The sequence below is a fragment of the Podarcis vaucheri genome (assembly GCF_965113315.1).
Source record: "Podarcis vaucheri genome assembly, chromosome: 11".
NCBI lineage: Eukaryota > Metazoa > Chordata > Lepidosauria > Squamata > Lacertidae > Podarcis > Podarcis vaucheri.
In genome coordinates this window covers 38,042,913-38,063,795 of record NC_138749.1, presented here as the reverse complement: position 1 = coordinate 38,063,795, position 20,883 = coordinate 38,042,913, and the positions used below count along the sequence as shown (strand labels likewise).

General features: G+C 41.3%; 2 protein-coding genes across 3 annotated transcripts; one reads left to right on the top strand and one right to left on the bottom strand.

Annotated features, from left to right (window-relative positions):
• Positions 1 to 4,527: 4,527 nt before the first annotated feature.
• On the bottom strand, positions 4,528 to 18,798 carry RFESD (Rieske Fe-S domain containing). 2 transcript variants are annotated; one of them, XM_082191380.1, is made up of 5 exons: positions 18,647 to 18,798; positions 15,138 to 15,402; positions 13,391 to 13,571; positions 13,261 to 13,295; positions 4,528 to 5,155 (listed from the first exon to the last, which is right to left on the bottom strand). In XM_082191380.1, exons 3-5 carry the CDS (start codon positions 13,566 to 13,568, stop codon positions 4,886 to 4,888), a joined length of 483 nt encoding a protein of 160 aa, XP_082047506.1. In that variant the 5' UTR covers positions 13,569 to 13,571; positions 15,138 to 15,402; positions 18,647 to 18,798; the 3' UTR covers positions 4,528 to 4,885. The 2 variants fall into 2 exon arrangements, with proteins under 2 accessions (XP_082047506.1, XP_082047507.1); XM_082191381.1 differs by lacking the exon at positions 15,138 to 15,402 and having other exon boundaries at positions 18,647 to 18,774.
• SPATA9 (spermatogenesis associated 9) lies at positions 7,969 to 12,757 on the top strand. The gene is made up of 5 exons (XM_082191379.1): positions 7,969 to 8,262; positions 9,026 to 9,114; positions 10,086 to 10,313; positions 11,458 to 11,553; positions 12,474 to 12,757. Exons 1-5 carry the CDS (start codon positions 8,202 to 8,204, stop codon positions 12,714 to 12,716), a joined length of 717 nt encoding a protein of 238 aa, XP_082047505.1. The 5' UTR covers positions 7,969 to 8,201; the 3' UTR covers positions 12,717 to 12,757.
• Positions 18,799 to 20,883: the final 2,085 nt, after the last annotated feature.

Genomic DNA, 20,883 nt, shown 5'->3' with positions numbered 1-20,883 from the left:
AGTGGTTAAGAGCGGTGGACTCGTAATCTGGTGAACCGGGTTTGCGTCTCTGTTCTTCCACATGCAGCTGCTGGGTGACCTTGGGCTAGTCATTCTTCTCTGAAGTCTCTCAGCCCCACTCGCCTCACAGAGTGTTTCTTGTGGGGGATGAAGGGAAAGGAGATTTTTAGCCGCTTTGAGACTCCTTAAGGGGAGTGGCATACACAGGATGAACAAGTTAAATCGGTTATGATTGATTGGGCACACAATGTGGGACATAATATAATGATGGAGGATTGGGAGAGGCTATGGAAGAAAGGGGTAAAGTTTACTGCATGTACAGTGTTAAAGGAAAACATAATGAAAATGATGTATAGATGGTATTTAACTCCGGTTAAATTAGCCAAGATTTATCATAGCTGTGATAATACATGTTGGAAATGTAAGGAAAAGGAAGGTACTTTTTACCACATGTGGTGGACATGCCCCAAGGTGAGAGACTTCTGGGAAAAGATTTATAATGAATTTTAAAAAATGATGAAATATACATTTATTAAGAAACCAGAGGCCTTTCTCCTTGGAATAATAGGTTATGAATTACCCAAGAAAGATGTAAAGCTATTTTTGTATGCCACAACTGCTGCTCGAATTCTTATAGCCAGAAATGGAAAACACAAGAATTACCAACTGTGGAAGAATGGCAGATGAAAATGATGGACTATATGGAGTTGGCAGACCTTACTGGAAGAATCCGCGACCAGAAAGAAGAGGAATATCAAGAAGAGTGGAAGAAATTTAAAGACTATTTGAATAAATACTGCAACATTAAAAATTATAAATTACTTGAAAGTACTAAAAAGACCTAGGATGAAATTAAGAGTTAGTTAAATAATTGAGATTTAGAACCTTAAGAAAAGTTAAGAAATTTTATTTTAATTAGAATACTGTGTTTTAATAATGATATTAGAAAACTGCTATATTTAAATACAAAGAAATTCAGATGGGAGGGCTCAGAGGAAGTCCAAAACATGTTTATGACGTTAGAAGTTTAAATAACTAATTAATTCGTATTGTCTAGGTGTTTGTTGACATGTATTTTTTATTTCTTTTTTCTATTTTCTTTTTTTGTTTATATTTGTGATTTTGTTTCTTTTTTGTCGAAGTATGTGTTATATTTGTAAGAAACTTAATAAAAACTATTTTAAAAAAGAGGAAACAGCAACCAACTCTGCAGCTGCCTCCACACACCAAGTGACTATGAAGGAATCATAAAGCAGGGGAAGCATCCAAATGCCACTAACCAATCCCTGGAGAGAATTATAAGAATAATTGAAAGAAACAACTCTGCAACTGCCTCTTATGTGTATACAAGCAGATGTACCTCTTACGTGTATACAGGCAGACTCCATTAATAAAGCACTGGAGAGAATTATAAGCATAATTGAAAGAAAAAAGAGCTCCAGGGAAAGCAGCAGCGATAGTCTCAATGCAGATGGATGGATCTTGAAGAATGAAGGAAACAGCAAACTCTGCAACTGCCTCCACAAGCGGCGGAAGCATCCAAACACTTTTGGCAATAGATAAAGAAAACAAAGAATAATACTGCCTTGTACCTAATGCAGGTAGGTAGCCGTGTTGGTTTGATGCAATTGAAATAAAAAATAGTCCAGTAGCACCTATGATTGTTCTAGATTTAAACTTCTGTGTGCATGAACACTTCTTCAGATACACTGAGACAGATGTCACCAGACCCTTGTATATTGTGGGAGGGTGGGGTGGGGTTTTTCTGGTCCTGGGGCTTTGCCTAGTTGTATCTGATTTATTGCTAACTCAACTTTCTGTCTTGTAATCATGCCATTGAGTAGAGATCTTTTGTCTACGGGAATTTTCTGCAATTCATTTGCATTAAGAAATTGCTTGATTCTATCTTTGTCGTCTTTACCTTTTTTATAGAGTTGTTTGAAATATTTCTGAAAAAAATTCCTTATGTCTGCAGGGTTTTCCACAGATTTCCCATCAGATACAATATTTGTAATAGTATTTTGTTTCTGTCTCTTTTTTAATTGCCAAGCCAACAATTTTCCACACTTATTTGCAGATTCAAAATTTCTCTGTTTCCTTATTTTTATTTTCCATTCTATTTCTTGAATTATAATTAGAGAAAATTGAATCTGCAAGGCCTTAATTTCTTTTTGTATCTGTTGGCTCTTTGGCATTGATCTTAAACTCTTCTCTTTTTCTTTTATTTGAGAGAGAATTTTTTCTTTTTTCTGTATCTTTTTCCTTATTGAATTCTGTTGTATGAGGAAACCTCTCATTACAGCTTTACTGGCATCCCAGATGACTCTTGTTTCTACCTCTGTGTTCATATTTAATTCAAAGTAATCTCTTAGAGTCCTTTGGGCCTTGCCAATCATCTGTTCATTCCTCAACAACTCATCATTCATCCTCCATCTGAAGGAACCCTGCGGACATAATTTCATTTCCAAAAACACTGCATTATGATGAGAGCAAGTCTTAGGAGTCGGTCACCAATGGACCTAATGGTCAGACGTCCCTTTACCTTTTCCCTTTAATTGTTAAAGTAGTAAAAGCAATATTAAAAAGTTGAAACATGACTAAGATTTTTATTAGTTGATAATTACAAGGCTATTTTGGAATTTTTGACAGCAAAATAGCTGTCTATGTATGTATGTCACAATTCCTATTATTTTCCTAAAGACACTCATAGCTTCCTTTGACTGATCCTGTCCAAAAGGCATTTAGTTTCACAGTATTTTGTCTTTTAACTCGCTCTTCCAGTATGTATGCATTACTGTACAGAGCTTTCCTATGGGCTTGGTTTTAAAAACAAAGTTCAATCGTACACTAGAAAATGGTTTCAGAACTCTGAACTCCAGAAAACCGTCATCAAATTACCGTAAGGGCAGTGCAGGAATTTGGTTGTTTTCTTTTCCTTCTCAGTTGTCCTTGTCAGTCAGCTAGCCACATACTGTATAGGAAGGGCAGATTGCTCCCAGCAGCTCCACCTACACAGCAGTGAGTGCCAGGCTTATCCCAAACTACTGTGTAAAAGGGGCTTTGTTGCTCACAAACTCTTTCCTGTGCACAGTTTCTCGCTACTGGAAGAAAAGGGCTCTGTTTGCAGCTAGGAGAAAAGGGCAGATTTCTTTACTTAGCAAAACCCCCAGACCGGATTAAATGTTACAGATATGTGTGGTTTCTGCTGCTGCTGCTTATCCTTTGTGGTGGCATAACTTTTGAAAGCTTTTGCAGCATCTCTGCATCAGTTCTAGCACCTACCAGGGATTTGCAGTGTTTGTGCGAGGTTGGCAAACACAGTAGGATGGGTTTTTAAATACTACATCAGCCACATAGAAGGGCGCCACACGGTATTGCTTTGCACTTAGATAGGCCATCATCCAGGGGTACCAACTTGAATAAAATATTGTGTAGGCTCAGGTAAGCCCTCCCTGCATAATCGATCACATGATGTGGTGCATGCATACCATTTGAATGGCAATGCCCATCAACATTTGGGGGGGGGTCCTCTCAAATATTTCATGGGGGGTGGCGAAGGGACCCTGGCCTCTAGGAGTTGGCTCCTTTGCCATCATCAGTTGCCAGAGTTTCCAAAGACCAGGAGAAAGCAATCTGAAGACCTGTCAACCACTTGTTGGCAAGGGAGAAAATGCAGTATGTGGCACATAAGAAACTACAATATGTTCCCTGACTTGCTTTTAGCCTTACCTTCTGCATTTTCAGCAAAAGTTTCATAAGTATTTCAATAGACCTTTGTGATGCATGCATATCATCTAGAAACAAAACTGACAAACTAAGAGTTAAATACTTGCATTCCTCAGAGCATGGCTGTACCTAGGTAAGATGCATAACTGAGTAATTGCACATCTATCAAGACAAGAATAAGCATGAAAAAATGCCAGTGTGTCAAATCCTTGAGCATCATATCGTGAAAGTGAAGCCATTATCAGAGAAGGATTACGTGTCTCTGTGTTAAAGATGAGTGATAGACTTCTCTAAGTCATGGTCCTCCATCCTCTGGCAAGCAATTTCACCCTTTTCTGGAGTACATTCCACCAATTTGGGCCGCCCAGGTGTTTATCACTGCATTAGCTTACTGTATCTCTCTCTCTCACTCACACACACCACACCCCTACCCTCTCTCCCTACAGCCACATAGAGGCATACCTAGTACTCTGCCACAACACACACCAATTGCACTCTTCTCCTTGCCTGTCAAGAGAGGCATGGCAAACTACCAAGGAGTTCAGCTTTTCCAGGATATACCTTCAGCACAGTCAATTTGGCCCAAAAGCAGCCTGTCACTTCCAGACGATACATGGCTGAGCTGGCCTCTTGCATTAGGCAGAAGCTGGGCTCCGTCCTGCCCCACTTAAGGGGAGATCTATGCACTGCTAAACAACTGCACAGCTGGACAGCCTTCGGGAATTCTTGCAGGAACCAATATGAACTTTGGTGATCATTTTGAGAAGGATTGGATTAAGCGTGAGAAAAAGAATCAAAGACTCCCAACAATAACAAATCATATTAGCATACAAGCACAACATCTCCAATTATATTGATAACATTTGTACATCATAATACTTTTAAAACATCATTTTATATTCTGGAAGCGAGACACACTTCTGAAGGCTGGATCAATATAAATCGTCTAACATTCTGATTACTGGCAAAATTAATCTATTATAAGCACACTATACTATATTCTCAAAGGCACAAATACTTCTCTGATCAACACCCTTTTTAGAGAGACTGGAGCTCAGTTTCATATCATCACTCAGAAGCTGAATGCACTTTAGACAGCAAGGATAACATTCACATTCGCTGTTATTTTAAAGCCATTTACTATGAAGCACAGAAGATGCTATTTTTTCTTAGGAGGCAGTATAATCCTATTGTGTATGTTAGCATAATGATCAGAATCTATATTGTCATCTGTATCTGAAAGAGTCACATAAACATTTCCGCTATCCACAGTAACTCTATGAGTCCTCTGTTTTACTCCTTTCGACTGCCATTTGGGTTTCGGAGATGGCTCCCTGGGATTTATTGCTTGATACAATCCTTCACCTGTTGCCAGAGTTATTTTATACCTGTGCCAGGGACAAATAATGCACGGCTGTCCATTGATGTCCTAAACACACAAAGGAAGGAGGGAAGAACAGATGGGAAGGGAAAAATAATAAAATTATTATTATTATTACACTGAACATGCCCCCCACAAAATCCTTCATACCACTATAATAGGAGTACTAGGTTCCTGGTTGTTTTTTAAAAGCATATAAATGTAACAAATAAAACAAATAAATAAATATCTGAAATTTCACAAAACGTGGAAATCTCAAGAGTGCAAACTCCTGGAAAGTCTCCCTTAAAGTTCATTGGAAAATAACTTTAGTACTGGTTCACTCTTAAGGACACCCCCCCCCCTTCTGAGATTGTGTGGCGAGTTCCCGTCCCCATCCCCCAGAGGAAATAAAGACACATGACACAATTATTTAAGGTTAATGGGCTAAATATGGCCACAACTTTATTGGTCACAGGTGATGAGCGGTATTGGCTTAGGCATTGGTCCTAACAGACTATCTGGCTTCAGCCCGTCCGCTTGAAGTCCAGGAAGGGTTAACCACCACTAGGGGGAGTCCTGCTGATGCACATCAACTAGGAACTCCCCTGGGGTCACAGCTCGGGAGCGTGCCTTAGGCCCTCACCTCCATTGGCTTCGGATAGGGCCATGCCCCCCAGAATCCTTTATCGGACTACCCTTCGCGGGGCGGGTGATGGCGCTTCCTCCCCTCTTCCATCTACAAAACGTTGTTAACCCAAGGTGTAAATTTGGCAGAGAAATAGATGTTTAATTCCAAGCACAAAAGGACAAAGTTCCAGAGCAGGTTTGCCACCCTAGGAGAGTGCGATGATTGCTTTGACAGGACACCGACAACCGCTTGATTGTCAGTCCAGAAGCATACCTGGTGATTCCTGAAATGGTCAGCCCGCAAGTGCACCACAAATACGATAGGAAAAATTCTAAGAAGGTGAGGTCACGCATGATAGTTTTTCCTTGCCAGCTGGTAGGCCAACGCTGAGCACACCAGTGCCCCCTAAAGTAGACACCAAACCCCAGGGAACCAGCTGCGTCAGACTGTACCTGAAAGTCTGAACTCAGCATCAAATTGTCCTGCCACTAGGAAATGCCATTGTACTCATCCAGGAACTTTAACCAAACCTCCAGGTCTGACTTGACCATTTTAGAGAGGCGAAGTCATAGAATCATAGAGTTGGAATAGACCACAAGGGCTATCGAGTCGAACCCCCTGCCAAGCAGAAAACACCACTGACAGCTTAGCCAATCGCCCACAAAAAGGGTGGCTAGCGGACACTACCCGGCATGCAAAATTGAGGTGACCGAAGAGTGATTGACTCTGCCCAAGGGTGACCTTCTTGAGAGGCAGAAGTTGCAGAATTAATTCCTTAAGTGCTGCTAGCCTCTCCCTTGAGGTTTGAGGGTACTGGCGGCGAGCGTTTGCTCGAGTGGCGGTTAGGCATTGATATGGGTATTGGTATGTAGATGATGGGGGGAGTCAGGAACCTGCCACGCAATGGTGTAATAACAGTTTATTTCACCAGCCATGTGAGGAGGGCACTGCCTGTCTAATATGTCCTAGCAAGAATTGGAACGAAATATATAATTAGTGCCTTTCCACCCAATCTTTTTTTGTCAGTGTAGAAAAAATATATGCGGTTATGTGCAGTAACAGTACAAACATATAAACATCTAAGTTCTATTAAGCTAAATATAACTAACTTTGCTGAGTAGATATGCATAAGTCTGAAATTATCAGTATCCCAAAGCATACAACTGATAAACAGAAAAATAAATTGTAATATACCCACGGCAGAGTAGGCCACTAAATTTTCTTAAAGTAAAACTCACACACATTCCATCCAACATTCACAGTACTCTGTTTTAAAAGTCAAGCGAGGGGACTTTGGAACTTTTCGTTCATTCTGAAACAGAAATCTAAGAATGTTAGGTGCTGTATAACCCAGAAACCAGAGCACTTTTTCCCACCTTGCTCTTCAGCTTTTATGCTAGTCTATCAAGGACAATAAACTCAAGAAAACAATACAGTGGTACCTCGGGTTAAGTACTTAATTCATTCCGGAGATCCGTTCTTAACCTGAAACTGTACTTAACCTGAAGCACCACTTTAGCTAATGGGGCCTCCTGCTGCCGCTGCGCCGCCGGAGCCCGATTTCTGTTCTTATCCTGAAGCAAAGTTCTTAATCTGAAGCACTATTTCTGGGTTAGCGGAGTGTGTAACCTGAAGCGTATGTAACCTGAAGCGTACGTAACCCGAGATACCACTGTACTTGTTAATGTGGTTTCTGTGATGTAAAAAGAAAGCCATCGGTTTTTACATTATGTTATTTTGGAAAAGTAGAGACATCACCTTGCCAACAAAGGTCCGTATAGTAAAAGCTATGGTTTTCCCAGTAGTGATGTATGGAAGTAAGAGCTGGACCATAAAGAAGGCTGATCGCCGAAGAATTGATGCTTTTGAATTATGGTGCTGGAGGAGACTCTTGAGAGTCCCATGGACTGCAAGAAGATCAAACGTATCCATTCTTAAGGAAATCAGCCCTGAGTGCTCACTGGAAGGACAGATCGTGAAGCTGAGGCTCCAATACTTTGGCCACCTCATGAGAAGAGAAGACTCCCTGGAAAAGACCCTGATGTTGGGAAAGATGGAGGGCACAAGGAGAAGGGGACGACAGAGGATGAGATGGTTGGATGGTGTTCTTGAAGCTACCAGCATGAGTTTGATCAAACTGCGAGAGGCAGTGGAAGACAGAAGTGCCTGGCGTGTTCTGGTCCATGGGGTCACGAAGAGTCGGACACGACTAAACGACTAAACAACAACAACAACATTTTGGAATGATCATATTTGAAAGTCCTGGCTGTTGAGACTACAGTGATGGGGGGGCTATTTTCTTGTGTACACATGATGTCAGGAGTCAAGGAGGCACTGTGCTTAAGAGGCACATTGTGTTCTCATAAAGGTTTATTGCCTTGGAGGTGAAGATGCACACATGTATGGCGTATTGACATACATATATGGCATAAGACCAGATTAGGCTAAATTCAGGAGCTGTAGATAGACACCAGGGCATGCAGGATGTCTTTCAGGCCAATTGGCTGGATATGTGGACAGCTGGTCAACAAATTTGCTGGACAAGGTATGAGCTACTCTGTGTCTGAGTCTTGAATCCCCGAATGGAAATGAGTTCTCAAATCCTGGATTCTGGGAACACTGCATTCTCTACACCTCGGTACTTGATTATTATTTTTTAAATCAGTTTCTACCAGATAAGCCAGGGGTAGGGAACCTCATTTCTGGGGGCCAAATATGGCCCTCAATGCCTCTCTGGCCTGTGGAATTTCCCCCAGGCCACACCCCTTCAGCACCAGCCATGGCCCTCACTAGCCCTAGTCCACACATACATGTTTTTGCCTAGCGGGAATGCCTTGGGTCTCACCTACCACTAGCATGTGGCCCTTGAAACGTTGGCCAGAAGGGAAAGCGGCCCTCGGTCTGGAAACGGTTCCCCAACCCTGAGATACACATGCACCTGTACTGTGTCTGTATCATATGCCTGGTTAAATACTGGAGAAAACTCATAGAATATGTTCTTGCTTCCTTCCCATCCACTTCTGCCATCCAGAAGTTTCAGAAGGCAGCAGGGCTCACCGGCTTATTCCCGAGTCATAATAAATGCAGGAGGTGAAGTGGGCTGGCATTTCAGATCCCAATATTGGTTTCAGGCTCAATAGAACAGAATTCTGCTAATTTAGATCAGCCAGCAATTGGCTGGACAGCAACCATAGTTCTTTGTTCTGATGCTCCAACCTGAATATTTCATGTCTGAACAATGCTTAGACGATAAGTATAATTTTGAAGACAGGTGCTTTATTCTTTTTGACTACTGTTTTTCAATTCAGCCCAGATAATTCAGAGACTCTTCTTGGAAATTATAGATGAGATTAGGGATGAATTCCCCAATTTACTGAGACTGACAAGCTCAAACCAGGTAATGTTTCTGAGCTAATACTAATACTGTTTCACTATGATTAGAAAGTTAAGTTTATTTATGCAATAGTCTGTTAAAGACTGCATTTGCTACAAACTCAGCAAAGTTTCAGCTTAATGTTTTACTTATACACAAAGTTAGAAAAATAATTAATATATTCAGGGGACACAAGTTTTGGCATAGCATACCTCCAGAAAGCTGCTCCACAGATTATTATTTTTTTTAGTATTATTTTTATCCAATGATGATAAAAACGATATTATTACTAAATCCCCAAAATAAGCATACCCGTGTGTGCATCTATTGAGTTTTGGCTAATTTATCCAAGTAAGCAAGGTTAAACTAATGTTTCTAAAGCAGTCTAAAGATCTATGGCATACAATGTTCTTTAGTAAAGAGCCCAAGGGTTGTAATGCTAATTTCCCCCCTACTGGTGTTTCTGTGAATAATTGTCTAAAATACATGTCAACTTGGTGCATTTGCTGGAATGTTGGACTAGGAGGGACCAGGGTTCAAATTCCCACTCAGCCATGAAGTCACTGGATGACAGCCCAGTCACTGTCTCTCAGCCTAACCTCCCCCATAGGGTTGTGGGGAGGGAGAGATCCATTTATGCCATCTTAAGCTCCTTGGATTACAAGTGAGATATTACTATAATAAATGAATGAATGCCAGGGTCAGATGTTTGAAGATCTCATCATATATTCATTGTCCCCAATGGTAAACTATTACTACATCAGCAATAGGGCCCAGTGTGGGAATGTTGAGGATAGTAGGAGAGACTATATTGATTAAATATTATCCTTCCTCACTCATGCTAGTGAGCTAGTAGCAGAGCACATTCCCTTCTACATTGCAGGAAGCTAGTTGATGCATCAAACCGGCTTTCTCTGTTCTAGGCCTTTCCCCCCACAAAGTACCGTAATTTGACTATTTTTTTCTCTCCCTCCTTGTATTGACTTATATTTCAGGATGGCAATCGCACCGTGCAGGGGTCTAGGTCTGTTGTGGCGAGAGTGTTCTCTTCCGCTCATGCGGTAATGATTAGGCATGGGCTAGGTCATCTCTCCCGCTCTTCAAAATCAATTGCAAAATTTGTGCAGCCACACCTCATTCAAAAATTAGCAGGGCTGCATAGGCTATCACATTGTCTCTTGCAGAAACTGAATGCTCCCAAACAACCTCTTTATAAATTGAAGGTAGGTAATGGGTGTGACTGCTCCATCTCATATTTTCTTTTCTTTTTTTAAAAAAATATCTTTATTAGGAATTTCAACATAACCATCTCGTATTTTCTGAGTTCTAAGTGAGTGTGTGAGGGATTTTCCTCAGCACCACAACAGAGGATGAGAAGGTAAAATGTCCTCCTCCATGCCATCTTGAGATTCTCATAATTATAAGCCCCATCAGCCAATGCTATTTGCTCTAAAAATGTTAGGTGCAAAGACCCCTTTTTTTAACATTCACATACAGTTTGATCTTCCTTGTGCAGACAAGGATTCAATATGAGATAAGATTGAGTATGGCAGCTTCCAATGTTCCAGTGATAGCATATTACAGCACAAACAAACAAAAAGGAATCTTGTGGCAGACTAATAGATATATTGTGGTACAGGCTTGTGGATTAGAGACTAGTGTTTTGTGCATATTTGCTAGAAACTAAGTCCCACTGAGTTCAAAAGGGTTTACTTCCATGTCAATATGCGTAGGCTTGTAGCTTTATGTTCTATTGAAATCAATGGGAACTATTTCCAGGAAATATGTTTAGGATTTACATAATGACCTGTCAATTTGTAAACCTGATCTTCCCCAATAATTTGTCTGGGGCAGCAATGATAGTGTGTGGGCGCACAGAGAGTTAATAAACCACACCAGGAATTCTGCATGGAAATATTTAGGAACTGTCTAGCATGTGAACATTAGATTGTTATCCATGTTGAGCTTTATGTCCCATTGATTTAAATAAGGAAGATATAAGTAAGTTCTTAACTCTCCCGTTCAAACCAAAGGAACTTAAAAGTGCTAAACTTTGAAAGGATCATGTATACCAAACTGCAATATGGCAGAAGAATGAATCCCTTGATTATGAATCCCCGCTTGGTGTAGTGGTTAAGAGCGGTAGACTCGTAATCTGGTGAACTGGGTTCACTTCCCTGCTCCTCCACATGCAGCTGCTGGGTGACCTTGGGCTAGTCATACTTCTCTGAAGTCTCTCAGCCTCACTCCCCTCACAGAGTATTTGTTGCGGGGGATGAAGGGAAAGGAGATTGTTAGCCGCTTTGAGACTCCTTAAGGGGAGTGAAAGACAGGATATTAAGTCCAAACTCTTCTTCTTCTCTATAGGAAAAATCCATGTTCCTTTATGATGTCCTTTCCTATCCAACGAAGACCACCCTCATTGGTGTAATGAGCATTTCTTATGCAGCACTAATTTATTTGGTAGGTTCATAAATACTGTTCTTTCTGATCCTTCTTGTTTCGTGCTTCCCCTTCCCTTCAGCAAATAATTGAAGCCATGCATTATTCTTCAATTACTGTGCACCTTTTTAGTGCACATTACCAATGCCCAGCTGTAGCTGGCTTGCTAGCTGTGACCTTTCCTCGACCAACATTGCCTACCTACAGTAGCATATATACGGGTAACCTGTAATTTAGGCTGTTGCTATTGCACTCTGCAAAGGGCAGCTATTCAAGACAGTCCAGAAATGGCCACTGGCACTAAAGCAGGATCAAGGGTCACTCATCCTTAAATCTCAAGAGGATGATCATGCAACTGTCAATATGCCAGCATTTATTAAAAGTGTTCATGAGAACAAGTGTTGACCACATGCAGCATTTCTTGATGTGATGGTTCAAGGGGTGGGACAACACACACACGTATACACACAGCATTTTAGACTGAAACCAGTCCAGAAACCAGTGTGATCTGCTCACCTCATCCCCACCATGATTCTATCCTTTCCCCCAGGCATTTAATGTACAGCAGTACCTCGGAAGTCAAATGGAATCCGTTCCGGAAGCTCGTTTGACTTCCAAAATTTTCGGAAACCAAGGTGCGGCTTCCGATTGGCTGTAGGAAGCTTCTGCAGCCAATCAGAAGCCGCGTTGGACGTTCGGGTTCCAAAAAACATTCGCAAACTGGAACACTCACTCCCAGGTTTGCATTGTTTGGGAGCCAAAACATTTGACTCGCAAGGCGTTCACGAACCAAGGTACGACTGTATTGATACAAGTAAGGCATCCTAACCAAGTACGGCTATACTGCAAAACTGTATCTCTTAAAGTTAGGCAGAAATGCAGAGGATTCCAAACCTTTTCGTTTCTTTATGCTTAAAAATGTACCTCTTATGTGTATGCAGGCAGTCTCCATTAATAAAGCACTGGGAAGAATTAAAAGCATAACTGAAACAAAAAAGAGCTCCAGGGAAAGCAGCAGCGATGGTCTCGATGCAGATGGATTTCCCAGAGTCAAGGAAATGGCAAGCGACTCTGCAACTTCCTCCACACACCAAGTATCTTCAGAGTTGACTATTAAGGAATCACCAAGCAGAGGAAGCATCCAAACACTACTTTTGGCAATAGATAAAGAAAATGAAGAATAATAATGCTCCCTTGTACCCAATAAATGTAAAGGCACCCCTGACCCTCAGATGTCACTTTTGTTTCTTGGACGTGCCTTTTTAAATTCAGAACTATCACTCCCTAAATAAAAAAGCAGTATCACTCTTTTTTTCAGTTGGCAGTGCTGAAGTGAGGATAGAGGGGCCTGTACAGTAGTACCTCTGGTTAAGAACTTAATTTGTTTTGGAGGTATATTGTTAACCTGAAACTGTTAACCTGAAGCACCACTTTAGCTAATGGGGCCTCCCTCTGCCACTGCGCTGCCGAAGCATGATTTCTGTTCTCATCCTGAAGCAAAGTTCTTAACCCGAGGTACTATTTCTGGGTTAGCGGAGTCTGTAACCTGAAGCGTATGTAACATGAAGCGTATGTAACCTGAGGTACCACTGTACACATGTTCCATGGGGCCTCTTTTAAAAGACTCACCCTGTATATGCACAGTAGTACTGCATTACTGTCGCATTATGTTAATAGCATTCTTATTTATCAGAAGGTTCTGAATGAGGAAGTACTGTATTTGCATACCTCTATATCTCCTTCATGTAAGGGACCTCCTGTATCTGTTAAAAGAACAGAATACAAAATTAGAGCAGAGGCTCAAACTAGCTAACTTTTAAAGTTGTTCCAAAAACACTATCTTTGGAAAAATTCTTACGGTAACAGCGGCAATCCAGAGCATAAAACCTTCCATCGTGATAGAAAACAACAACTTCTCTGTCATGGATGACCACTGTTGTCCTCCGTAGTTTTTTAATATCATCTTCTCTGCCAACACAAACTGGACTTCTGTCTTCCTTCTTTTTAGACCTTTCAACAGAGCTGTCCTCATTCATATTCTAAAAGCAAGAGAAAATGCACTATATTACTTAATATGACTGTCAGAAATAACCATGTTGAGGAAAGAAAATCACAACCATTTATAGCTGAACAGTAGGCTGGTGCACAAAGAACTTTCACTGCAAACAAACGATATACAGTGGGACCTCAGTTTACAAACTTAATCCGTTCCAGAAGTCTGTTCTTAAACCAAAACCATTCTTAAACCGAGGCGTGCTTTCCCTAGTGAGATCTCCGTTTGCCAGTGCCCTTCCACCGTTCGGCTTCCATTCTTAGACCAAGGTAAAGTTTGCAAACTGGGACACTACTTCCGGTTTTGTGGAGTTCGTAAACGGAATAGTTCGTAAACAGGGCTGTTCTTAAACCGAGGTACCACTGTATTTATTTTACGTGGATCAAATGGTATCCTCCTATTTCAAGCATGATATGGAAAGGGTGAATAAAAATAAAACAGGCGTAGTACATCCTGTTTGGCATTTGAAAACCTTTCTGAAATTTACTGTAGACTACGTATTTTAAAAAGAGGAATTCATCCATTCATGTGTGTGGCGATCCATTCTGTGAACTGGACGATTTTCACCCTATCTTTTATCCACGTATGGTGGTGTGAAAATTTTAAAGGTTATCTGATTTATGTGGCAAGCTGTTGAATGCAAATGGCTTGTCCCATAAGGACAGCGTCACAAGGATCAACTCTTTAAAAGTCCTCATCTGATGGCCAGTATATTGAAACAAGTAACCCTTGTTCATGGCCGCAACATAGCAACAACTTTCCACAGCAATAGCAGAATGTTAATCAAAAGCTAAAGTAAAGGGTGGAGGTTTTGTGTGTATGAACATTTTTCTTTTCTTTTCTTTTCTGAAATGCTGTCCATTTTCATTCTGTGACAACAGGGTATTATTTGTTCAAAGGTATGCAAAAACCTTGATTTTACAACTTGTCACAAGTTCTTCTGAGGATGCAGTGGCAGCCAAAAACTAAGATATAAAGCATATAGGACAACCTGAACTGGAGGAAAAAAATCACATTCATTTTGCCATCAGTGACAGCTGTTAATTTTGTTGTATAATACACAGTTCTTGAGGTGTTTTTTTAAAAAACATATTGCACAAAAATGTGTTTTGAGAGCCAGAACAGATAAAGTGTTTAATGATTTTCTGAGTGCTTAAAGCTGCAATCTAAGAGACAGTGGAGTAAATTGCGTAACTGTCAGATCTGCAGTCACTGTGTCTCGTCTTCGGTCTTAGCTTATAATACTTTCCAGCTTATAGACCAACACTAAATGAGCCCCAGTGAGTTCAATGTGAATTCACTGCATTAGGCATGCATAGAATTGTAGAATAAGATAAAAGGAAATACTTAGCAGCACAAGATGAAAGAATACATATAATTACAGGCAATATCTTAAACTTTCGCAATGGAAGACGTTGTACAAAATAATACATATGAAAGAGAGAAAACAAGATACTTTCTGAATCTACTTTAATCATATTTCACAATCAGAAACACCTTTAAATGAAAAGTCAGTGGCACTGCATTTAAAAACTATTGTTAAGAATGGTACCTGTGTGGAAAGTGGCAGATTCACATTCCCAGGGAAATCTGAATGGTGATCCTCTAAGGCAGTAGTATGGCAAACGACACAGAAGTTGTATTATCACAGAAATATAGAAGGAAGATTGTAAGAGGTGGGTGAAAGTTCTGAATCATCAGCTTCCAAAGGTCATATCCACCACGTATGCCTTTATACAGAGAAGTTCTTTACTGGGAAAGATGTTTTCGTAGAGCTTTCACACAGTGACGTTGACTTAGGAGAAGATGCATCCTGCCTGAGCAGATAGGAAAGTTAAGAACCAGGCTGCACTGAATTGATAAGGATGTTTTAGATAATCGCTTGTTCACCTTAAAAGTAACCCCTAACCTAAAGCAACTAGATATTTTAGAGTACTGTAATCAAATGAAACTTTATTACGGAGCATGACCAAAGCCTGCAATTTTATCATGACAAGTTGTTTGTTGTTTACTGTCGTTACAACATGTATCTTCTGTACCATGAAAAATAAATAAAAACATGGTTTTTAAAATAAAGAAGTAGCCCTAAACCAGCCTCCTCCAGGAACGCTGGATCGCAATGATGAAAATATTACTCATGTCTCAGGCTTAACAACAACAACAACAATTTATTATTACAGTTGGAGACCAGCTTGTGAAACACAAATGGGACTGCCATCCCAAATAAGAATTATTTATTTGTACCCCGCCCACCTGACTGGATTTCCCCAGCCACTTGGGCAGCTACTGTTGCCCATGATCAAGGGTGAATTTCCACCCCCCCACCTCCGTGCTTTATTTTCTGATAAAACATCCTGTTTCCTAAATTCATTAGTAACAATGAATAGGTAAAGGTAGGTCCAGTCGCGACCGACTCTGGGGTTGCGGTGTTCATCTCGCTTTACAGGCCGAGGGAGCCGGCGTACAGCTTCCGGGTCATGTGGCCAGCATGACTAAGCCGCTTCTGGTAAACCAGAGCAGCGCATGGAAATGCTGTTTACCTTCCCGCCGGAGCGGTATCTTTTTATCTACTTGCACTTTGACGTGCTTTCGAACTGCTAGGTTGGCAGGAGCAGGGACCGAGCAGCGGGAGCTCACCCCGTCGCGGGGATTCGAACCGCCGACCTTCTGATCGGCAAGTCCTAGGCTCTGTGGTTTAACCCACAGAGCCACCCGCATCCCTAACAATGAATAGAGGCCAACTATAAATCCAACACTAGACAAGTGTTCCAGTCTTGTACAAGTCAAAGTGGTGTATAAACAGTACAACTGAACTTTGTTTGAGAACTCACTCTCAGACAAACATGCATATATATAGGATCAGGCTCCAAAAGGCCTCCACTCATTCCAGTGAAACAATACTGACCCAAGCAACATCAGAACCCCACAACTTTTGCAGACATAATCCCAGTGAGATGAATGGGCTTTGTGCTATCACAGAAGCTTTGAAATATTTAATCTATGCAGTTCCCAGCACACCAATACAATCCTTATTCAGCCACAAGCAAGTGGAATCTGATTGCTCATACAGGTGTGTAACTCGTAGCAGGGTCTGTATAAACTGGCCATAAAAACTCTCAGTACGGAGAGAGTGTAAAAGGATTTCAGCTGCAATGGGAGAAGGCCAGCTGTGGACACTCGCCGATGTCTATAGCAAATTTGATTAACTTATGTTTCCCAGCTTTCATTCTTCCTGTGACTCACCCTTCTTACTGCCAAGCAGACTCTTAGCTGGGAACACTCTGAGATTTGTGATGAACAAGGAAAGAACTGCCTGGAAGTAAACATACTGGCACAGCATCCATAGAAGCATTGTGTTCAGAATACAGAAATGTGAAGGGGGAGGGGAGGGAACCACCTAGTAGCGGTTGAAGTTGCCAACTCCACTGTGATGCAATGACAATCCTTACTGTATGTTAATAACTAGATCTTACCCCTCTCTGGGGCAACCACCTGAAAGAAAATGGGTTCTTCTCACTTGCACATCTTCTTTTATTTGTATGCACATTTTTTAAAGTTGTCCTTTGCCTAATATCTAACTGTAACTTAAAATAAGCCAGATGGCTTAGAAGCCAAAAGTCATGCAAGTGTGGTTTATTACATACTTATTAAAATGTAAAAAAAGAGAAAAACACCACATGTGGGATTTATATAATGTGAAACACACAAGAATCCTTCCGAATTTATAAAGCTTTCGAGAAATCTATGGAATAAGATAGGAAGTGGGGAGGAGTATTAAGTTGCCACTGAAATCATATAAAGCTTAAAACATACATTATGATAATCACAGAATTGTAGAATTGGGAGGTCATCTACCCCCTGCAATGCCCAACGTGAGACTCAAACCCAAGACCCTAAGATTAGGAGTCAAATGCTCTACCAACTGAGCTATAATATTATAATGGGCACAATTATTATTTTTAAAAAGTCAAGTCAAGTAACTTAGAAAAATATATCATGGCCATAATCCAGTCTCTCACTAGATCATCTTTGCCCACTCCTGTGTGTGCTGTTTTGGGGTGAGGAGCTGTCCTTCTAATTTAATCACTTCCCCTTCTTTCTGGCAGCTTTACTACAAGCAGACAGCTGTGGGAAGCTAACAGCATTCATGAAGTACAGCCTGGATGGGGCTCTATGATATCCTATGCGAGTCATACTCACGGTCATTTGTATCCTGTGTTACTCAGAGTAGACCACTGGAATTAATGGGCATTATGACAGAGGATTCACTGCCTCCTGCTGTTTTTGCAGTACATTTTTAGAGTAATTGGCTAGAGTGGTTATATAGCTATAACTGAGCCACAACTTTGCTGTACTGTAAATTACAAGTGTCTAACAGGAGTAGCTCATAGGGAATGCCCATTTTTTGAAACATGAGCAGAGAAACCTGAGACCCTTATCGATTTAGTTTAGCTCCTCACGGCAAATGTAAATATAAAATTTCACCCATGCTACACAACACTCTTAACAATCAAACTGCAGAAATCTACCAGGTTAAATGCACTGTTTAAAATATCCCTGCTTCTTTGAATAGGTCTCACTTTCCAAAGAATATAACGACTGCAAGATGTAGCGCGTGTGTAAACGGGAGTTACACAAATACATTATTTGAAAGGCGTGCGGCGGATCCACACGCCACGGCGTGATTTATTTCCATTTATACTTCCATTTACAGCTTCGGAGCCAGGCGTTCTCCTCCCTCCGTACCCAATTTGGCCTCAAAGCTTAGAAAAACGTCGGCAATTAAAGACAATATAAAACTGATAACAACAACCGCTAGGCGGCGATCGACACAAAAAGTCTTCAAGCAGCGTAGCCTTGCCTAGTAGGCAACACGCATGTGCACGAGCTTTATCTCCAAGCTCAGACTGCAATACCCAGCAGCCACCGCGCTCCATGAGACTACAACTCCCGAAGGTCCTTGCGCTGTCACCCCCTTCCCCCCGCCTCCCTTCCTCTCGCGCGTGTTATGTGGGCTTAAGAGGGAGGGGGAAGGGAAGTGGCTTCTTGACGTCTACAAACCTGCTTAACGTGGCCTAACGCTGCAGTAGCAACCGGAGGGCGAGACCCACGAGTTGAGGCGCGACCGCAAATCGCTGAGGAACCGTTTTTGCTTCTCCGAGGCGTCACGCCATTAAAACGCGAAGAGAGAAACGCTATTGGACGGCGATGTATCACGTGATAGCGGCTGCTGCACCTTTCCTAGATCTAGAACGCAGCCCTAAATTCACGCTGGAGGAGAGAGCAGTCCATTCCCACTGAGCGGAACGTACTTCTGAGTTAATATGCGAAGGGCTGCGCTGTTAGGAAAGCCAGAAAAGCGTTGGGGGGAAATAATAAAGAGACACCATATGGTAATGCAATCTTTAGGCCACCTGTACGTACACACAGAGATAGAGAGTGCAACCAGGTCCTAAGCAAACTTTAGAAGTACTCCAGAACTCTTCATCACACTCAGTGCTGGCTTTCCGTATAAGCTAAACAAGCTATAGCTTAGGGCCCCACTCCCTCGGGGGCCCCCCAAAAATGTAAAGGGGGGGAAACTGGGTGTACATTTCCGAAATATCAGATAAAAAATAAAATAAAACCTACATAAATTACCATACAGCATATATACAACACAAAAAACAGTGACAATTTGTTGTTGACAAAGGACAGCTGGACATATAATGGGCCCCATTACCTTCAGCAGCTTAAGGCCCCATCAAACCTAAACCCAGCCTTGATCACACTTGAGGAGCAGCAGAAAGGATGGAGGGCATGGGCAATAGCCAGGGACAGGGAACAACAGCTCCCCCAAACAAACAATCTAGTAGAAATAATTAGAATGTTTGAAATTGAAATGCTCACTGAGGTCACTTGGATGATGCTATGGTGCATTCTAGCAACGCAACTGGCAACCTGACTGGGGGACAGCGCTAGACAGAGGATGCTGACAGGTGAGTGTCCTGCCCCCCCAACATATATCCTGGCTACGCCCATAGGTGGAGGAGTGGGTAGAAGAGGGGTTGCATCCCCTCCTCTGCAATCATGTGGTGGTTGGGGCCAGAGGCAAAAGTGGGCAGAGCAACAGAGGTAACTCTAACTTTGCACAGTTGTCTACACTGTGGCCACATAAAAGCCAGATGTTTCTACACACCTGCACATATCTTTCCATCCAGGCAAGCAAGAGCCATTGTCACAATTTAAGAACACGTTTCAGACATGCCCAAAGCACTAGACAAGGGTACAGAGCACAGCTGGTGGGGATGGATGTGACCTGAGGACATGGGTTGTTGCCTGGGGAGGGTCCATAGGATCGGGCAGAGAAGTCTGAAGGACTGCATTCAACATCTGGGCCACTGGTTCCACAGCACTATAGTAGCCATTATGGCTAGAAGCCATTGAGTTCAGATGGAATCAGACTTTTGCCTTACAATCCAAACTCACTGATTACAAGTCGGCTTCACTGGTTTCAGGCTCAACCTATATCAGTGTTTTGAGGGTCAAAAATGAAATAGTAATATTAAAAAGTCAATAAAAAAATGAACAGAAAAAGTAGTAGCAAATTTTAAAATAACACAAGCAGCATTCTTGTTGTTGTTTAAACAACAAGGAGTATTTCTAAATCTTCATTTTTGGATTATTTTCTTTATTTGAAGATGAAAACCTTGGATGCTTTTCTACCATTTCTGATTCATTTCTGATGGGGGCGTACTTATAAAGAAGTACCATCTGGTAGAAATCATATTAGAAATGCCTTGGTGTAGCAGAAAGATTTATCCTTTGCAATAAAAATACAAGTACATTCATGCAGTATTAATCTGTGGCCAACCTTTCTGCGGCAATTCTTTATAATGAAAAGATGCAGAAAAAAAATATTGTAAATCATAGCACAATAACAAATATGCCTTCCAACAGGATACAACTTTCCAAACTACCATGGCAAAGAATCGCTTTTGGTTGAACAGGATTTGTAAACAAATTTAGCTGTGTATGTGTATATGGGTTGTTTTAATTAATAAAAAAATACCATAATAACCAATAAATACCAATAACATAATGACAGTCAATCAGCCTCTTTGTGTCCCCCCTCCCAAGTGATTGAGCTACTCTCCCCAAGGACCTCTGTAAAGTCACTTGATCATTTAGGCTTTTTTTTGTTCTTTAGGATTTTTTTTTTTAAATTCAGGGGGAAGGTAACTGTGTTTGGCTACACAAGAAAAAACACATTCATATCCTATCTTTCTTTCACCATGGAATTTAAGACAGAATACACA